Source organism: Aulonocara sp. 'chitande type north' Nkhata Bay, linkage group LG15 (genome assembly GCF_057382095.1).
Source record: "Aulonocara sp. 'chitande type north' Nkhata Bay isolate Kocher_YH1m ecotype deep benthic linkage group LG15, A_spYH_male_GT1.1, whole genome shotgun sequence".
NCBI classification, from domain to species: Eukaryota; Metazoa; Chordata; class Actinopteri; order Cichliformes; family Cichlidae; genus Aulonocara; species Aulonocara sp. 'chitande type north' Nkhata Bay.
In genome coordinates this window covers 33,467,329-33,473,862 of record NC_141358.1, presented here as the reverse complement: position 1 = coordinate 33,473,862, position 6,534 = coordinate 33,467,329, and the positions used below count along the sequence as shown (strand labels likewise).

At 39.8% G+C, this 6,534-nt stretch overlaps 1 protein-coding gene across 1 annotated transcript; it reads left to right on the top strand.

Moving 5' to 3' along the window:
- Positions 1-1,393: 1,393 nt before the first annotated feature.
- Positions 1,394-6,289, top strand: gja10b (gap junction protein alpha 10 b). Its single transcript, XM_086262977.1, has 3 exons — positions 1,394-1,639; positions 1,718-3,130; positions 4,175-6,289. Exons 2-3 carry the CDS (start codon positions 1,739-1,741, stop codon positions 4,211-4,213), a joined length of 1,431 nt encoding a protein of 476 aa, XP_086119103.1. The 5' UTR covers positions 1,394-1,639; positions 1,718-1,738; the 3' UTR covers positions 4,214-6,289.
- The last annotated feature ends 245 nt before the right edge of the window (positions 6,290-6,534 follow it).

Here is a 6,534-nt window from a genome sequence, read left to right as displayed (position 1 = left end):
TAGAGACTGTTGAGGATGCTGCATTTTGAGCACTGGGTGTCCTCTCTGCTTTTGGACGTTGGATACCCCGTTTGGTGAGAAATGTGTGTTTTTCCCCAAATGTGTGATGGCTCTCCATCGCTGCAGACAAACAAATGTTCATCACCATTGTACCCTTGTGTTAGGTGACTTTGGGGAAAACTGAATGCAGATGTCATGGTGCATGCTTAATCAACCAGGTTGATTCTGTTCATCTGGGGGTAGCGTTTTCAGTGGAAGAAACGTTTCAGTCATGAGAGTAACCTGTAATAGCTAACTGATCCTGAGACTGTCTCATCTGTTAGCAGCTGGTTCATTTGTGCTGCCAGACAAACTTTTTTTGCATTTCCCCAGTAAAATATGATGTTTCTAAAGGAATTTGACCAGCTCAACTCAAGACATCAGTTTTGTTCTATTGGGGAGAATTTATGAGAAAAACAGAAAGCAAAGTTTAAAATGTAATCATAAAATATTTAATAATTCATTGATTTTGACACGCTGAACTCCAAAATATTTAATTACCATTTCTGTATCAGGTAAGACTCATTTACACATTCAACGTTTTCATGTCACTGGTTGCACAGGCCTATGGAATAATATGAACTCTCAACAACAGCAACCTCTCAGTATTGACGAGCTCCACTTCAGTAAAGTAATGCAATATATTACTTAAATTACTCGCAAGAGAAAGTAATTTGTGTTACTGCTACTTACTTTCTCGTTACTCCTAAAATGGCGCACTCTCCCATAATTACCAGTTAACAATATAAACGTTGGGCACATACCAACACAAACCCCTATCCTTCTGAATACAAACAAAGACTCTTCTGGATTGTAGTCTAGGTTTGCGTTAACATGTTATCTATGCAGATGATAGTTCTGTTAGCACTATGTTATTTCTGTTCTGTCCACTTTACCACTGCAATCTTGTCCTTTTAAGTAATAATAAAATTCCACATCGCGTTACAGTGGTGTGAAAAAGTGTTTTCGCCTTTCCTCATTTCCTATTTTTTTGTATGTTTGTCACGCGGAAATGTTTCAGATCATCAAACAAATCTAAATGTTAGAGAAAGATAATACAACACAAAAAATGCAGCTTCTAAATGAGAGTGTTTATTATGGAACCCGCAGAGCCCTGTGTGAAAAGGTGTGATAGTGTAACTGACAGTACAAACAGTATAAAAACAGTTACAACAAAGATGAAAGATTATTGAAGACATGCATGCTGGCACATTTCATTCACTGCATAAAACCTGAAACTATCAAAAACCTAGAGTTCAAGATTTAGAAAAAGGTTGCATGAAGATTAGAAGTAATAAGTCTGAAAACATTGTCCAGAGCTGTGTATTGGCATCTGAGTTGGTGCTATTTCTAGTTTAGTGTCCTGACAAAAGTGGCAGGATGAACCTAACCTCAGGGCATTATAAGGTCATGGTACTGATGGATCAATAGCTTCAAACCGACCTACTTTCCAGCTTTAAAATAGTGTCAGTCAGACTGCACAGTAGGGTGTTGTCTGTCTCCAAGGGATTAAAATATCACACTTACACCACACTCGAATCTACAATTTGATTAATGGCCTTATGCCAAAACACACAGGGACGAGGACTCTAGAAAATATGTAAGTAAAGTACATTTTGCTGCATGATTTAAATTTGTAGAAAGACCTGAAAACTACAAAGTTTTCTTTTGTTCACAGGTAATATTAATATGACAGAAGATGGGGGACTGGAATCTATTAGGGAGTATTTTAGAAGAGGTCCACATTCATTCCACCATCGTTGGGAAGATATGGCTCACAATCCTCTTCATTTTCCGGATGCTTGTGCTCGGCGTCGCAGCTGAGGATGTCTGGGATGATGAACAGAGCGAGTTTGTTTGTAACACAGAGCAACCTGGCTGCAAGACTGTCTGTTACGACCAAGCTTTTCCCATCTCTCTCATCCGCTACTGGGTCCTGCAAATTATCTTTGTATCCTCACCCTCTCTGGTCTACATGGGTCACGCCTTGTATCATTTGAGGACCCTTGAGAAGGAGAGACACAGGAAGAAAGCGTGTCTGAAAGCTGAGCTGGAAGGTACAGATCCCGTCCTGGATGACCATAAAAGAATTGAGAAAGAGCTCAGGAAATTAGATGAACAGAAGAAAGTAAGGAAAGCTCCTCTCAGGGGCTCTTTGCTGCGTACATATGTTTTCCATATTTTGACCAGATCTGTAGTGGAGGTGGGTTTCATTATAGGACAGTTTGCTCTGTATGGGATTGGACTGTCTGCACTCTACAAATGTGAAAGGATGCCTTGCCCTAACAGCGTTGATTGTTTTGTGTCACGACCGACAGAGAAGAACATTTTCATGGTTTTCATGCTGGTTATTGCCGGAGTTTCTTTATTCCTCAATCTCCTAGAGATTTCCCATTTGGGGGTGAAGAAGATTAAACAAATCTTGTATGGATATAAATATGGGGATGATGAGAGTATGTGCAGGTCAAAGAAGAACTCCATGGTGCAGCAGATCTGTGTGCTCTCAAATTCCTCACCACAGAGATTAATCCAGCTCACGCAGATGACCTGCTCTGCTGTGCCTGAAACTCACGGAGAGAGTCAGCCTTTGAATTTGGCCTTAGTGGCCCCTCAGAGTATCGAAGGTCACAGCATCTCCTGCCGCCCCAGCCAAGCTGAAATCCAAGGTCTGCACCAGCTGGGTGTCATGGAACGACGTTACACTCTGGAAAATCGCAAACCGTCATGCAGCAGCGATGACTCAAATGGACCCCATGGTTCTGGTAAACCACACTATGTGGGGCCTCGACCTACACTGACGGCCGGCCACATGGAAATCCCAGCAGCCCTTAGAAACCCACAGAGGAAGCAGAGCAGAGTGAGTGTATGTAAGGAGCTCAGCGATATGAGTGATTCTCCGGAGAGTGAACACTATCCCACAGCCAGAAAATGCAGTTTTATGTCCAGAGGACTGTCGGAGGGCAAGCTGGCCAGTCCGTCTGACAGTGGAGACTGTCAGAGTGGAACGGACAATGCATCCCAGCATCTTAGCGAGGGGGAGAGTCCAGTGGTGTCTCCACCACCTCCAGCTGGAGGGAGGAGGATGTCCATGGTAAGCTAATGTCTCTTTTTGGCTATTAATAAAGGCTTATAGTCTCATATGTGTGATTTAGCGTGTACTTGTTTGTTGAAAGATTTGGTTATAGATACACTGTTTGTTTGTTGTCTGATCAAGTCAAGCTACCTTAAATTCCCTCCAACTCCACTTTTTTTGTCAATTCAAGTGTAATTAGTCCGAATGATGTTGTAAGATGGAGTTATGACCAAAGAAAAAATTTACCATAGATTGTAATGAGAAGTTCCTGAAGTACACAGCGTTGCAAGTCAAGCGGTGTTTTCCATTGCTTTTATTAGAGCAGCCTTCCAGCTACCTTTGTTGCTTCACACCACACACACCCGTCAGGTCACGGCAACCCGGGGAGGCTGTGTGGGTCAGCCTCCCATGACACCACACCCCAAACCCATCGCTCCACCCCTCTCCTGCAGCTGAGCCACAAACCACACCCAGTCACATAGATATATTTTTTAAATTTCATTCTGTCAAAAAGTAAACATAAATATTGAAAATCAAATGCAGCTACATCTACAATGTAAAGCTCAGCTGATCAGATGATCTCAGTGCCAGTCCAGTTCATACCCTTTTACATATCCAGTTGGAAAATCTCATTAGCTGGCCCACAACTACTTTACATTTCCTGCTGCTTAATAATCAACATCATTCTCAGTTCCTCCCTTCCTTGGTGAAATCTGTTGTCAGTGATAGCAATCAACTTTACTTGAATAAACTCAGTTGAAAACCCTTTTTATTTCATTAATTCCAGTGATCATTATGAATTGAGTAATATAAAATAAAATAAATAAGTAACCTGTCAGTTTCAACCACAACAAAGGTCAAGCTTGTTTACAGACATTTTCTCACTATCATATATTTTTCTAATACTGTTCAAGACAAGATAGTCTTGAGATATTAGCAGAAAGTCAAACATTACTATTTACTATATACTACTTGAGGTTAGAAAACAAAACATAAACGTGTCATCATGACTATGACAAGAATAATAACTATACATTGTACCTATTTTTTTTCCCTTTTCAGAGCATGATTCTGGAGCTGTCTTCAATCATGAAAAAGTAAACTATAAAGTACAGTTCTGGGACCAAACGAGTGCCAATGGGAGTTCTAAATTAGCCAAAGGAGCCTGATTTCAAACCGAGTCTCATCCTGTTTCTCTGCAGCAACATTATATGTCCACAGTGTGCTTATACAGTATGTTTTCTGCATGAATAATTTAGTTATTTTCCACATCCAAGAGACACTTAATTTGCTTTATGTAATGTGTGATTGCTATTCCTATCAACTGTTTGATTATAAGTTTACACCAGATAAAAGAAGTATTGAAAACGTCAATACTGACGTTTCTAAATAAATCTATTTCAAAAGGTTTGTTGACATCACCAGATGTCGGTAACTACCCATCCAATCCACTCATGCGAGAAATCAAATCATAGATGTCCAGAAATTAAGCTATGTGTGAAAATGAAAAAATGGCATTGGGAGAAAGTACTGAATGCATGAAGAAAGCAAAAAGGCATGGAGAGTCATGGCACCAGCTGAAAGCAATCCTGCCACTTCAGTTCCAACTAATGGCCTAAAAAAAGGTGTCTCATTACCAAGATGTCACACAAGAAGCATCTCATGATGGGTAACTGATGATACTGATGACACTGGTTACAGAAGAAATTACTAAAGAAACTACTAAATTACTGAAGGTTCCAGTGAGCACTGTTGGGGGCATAGTTTGAAAGAGGAAAGAACAAATGTCACCACAAACCGGCCGCTACCAAGTGCTTCCCTCAAGATTTGAGACAGAAGGTGAATGTAGCTCAGGCAGTAAACCAAGTCATCTGAACTCAATTAAATTCAGTTTTATTTATACAGTGCCAAATCACAACAGTTGCCTCAAGGCGCTTTATATTGTAAGGTAGGTCCTACAATTGTACATACAGGGAAAAACCCATCAATCACATGACCCCCTATGAGCAAGCACTTTGGCGACAGTGGGAAGGAAAAACTCCTTTTTAACAGGAAGAAACCTCCGGCAGAACCAGGCTCAGGGAGGGGCGGCCATCTGCTGTGTAATCTGCTAAACAGATGATTAGTGGTTTGATCCCTCCAGTTTGCATGCCAAATATCCTTGGGAAAAATGCAAGATACTAACCCCAAGTTGTTCTCTGATGCATCGGAGCATGAATGCGTGTGCATGTTAGACAAAAAGAGCAAAGAAAAAAGTGCTGGTGTGAATGCGTGAATTAAGCAAGTTGTGTAAAGCCCTTTGAGTTCTCAGATAGTGTAGAAAAAGTGCCAATCCATTTACTAGAAGAATGAAAAGAATGATCAAAAAAGTTGTCCAAGGACTACTTGAAACAGCAGGTATCATTATTTCAAACGGTCTGGTTTAGGATTTGAAGACTGTGTGGACAAATGGACCAGAATCACACCTGAGCAATACATGCAACTAGTTGCTCCATACAGGAGGCATTTTGAAGCTGTCATCACCACCAACAGCTTTTGTAAGAGGTATTAAATTCATTTCAGCCGCGTGTTCAATACATTTTCACAGCATCATTTCTCATTATTACCACTAATTTATCAACACGTGGTCTGAGTTCTTTGTATGTGTGGAATTGATGGGTTGTTACTGCCATCTAGTAGGAATTTCATATCAATAGTACCTTTAGAGATACAATTACTTAGAAAATTAATGACATATTCAGTACTTATTTTATCTGCTCTGTCTATAAATTGTGAGCTACTTTGTGGGTAGTTTTGGAGAATTTGGAGAAGTCAGGCATGAATTCAAATGCTATTTGTGTCAAAGCACGTATTTATCAAATCAGTTTAAAAGTCTTCGAAGATATTTGTCAGAATAAACAGGAAATAGGGAAATCTGAAACTGCAAAAAAGAGAAAGAATTCTTGGAATTGGTGTTTATGGCTTATTATTAGTATTATATAATTGTGTACAAAGCAAAAGTGAAGCTAAAAAATATTGCCTGTCACTGTTGAAGATATAGTATCACGTGGTACCACTACCATCTGCGAGAGAAAAATACATTCTTTGAACTTTGTGTTGTTTAGGTTCCCATATCTCCTTGTGAATGCATACCACACATTTTAAAAATGTTATAATAAACTACTAGTTGTCTAGTTAGCTAGCTGGCTACATATCATTTTTTGAAACCATGGAATGTGTATTTTGATTATTGTTTTTACATACTCTTGTATACACCTCCCATCTAGTTCCATAGTAGAGGGGCCTAATAATTGAATCTGATTAATAATAATCAGATACCCTGCTGGGATGGCAAAAGGAGGAGATAGAAACCACTGACATCAAGAGAAGGAAGCTCCTTACTATGGAGGGTTTCACTCCTATACCAGTATCCTGAGACTGTA

Coding starts and splice junctions, on each gene's coding strand:
- gja10b (XM_086262977.1), top strand. CDS start 1,739: ATGGGGGACTGGAATCTATTAGGGAGTATTTTAGAAGAGGTCCACATT. Junction 3,131..4,174: donor GAGGGAGGAGGATGTCCATG/GTAAGCTAATGT, acceptor TTCCCTTTTCAG/AGCATGATTCTGGAGCTGTC.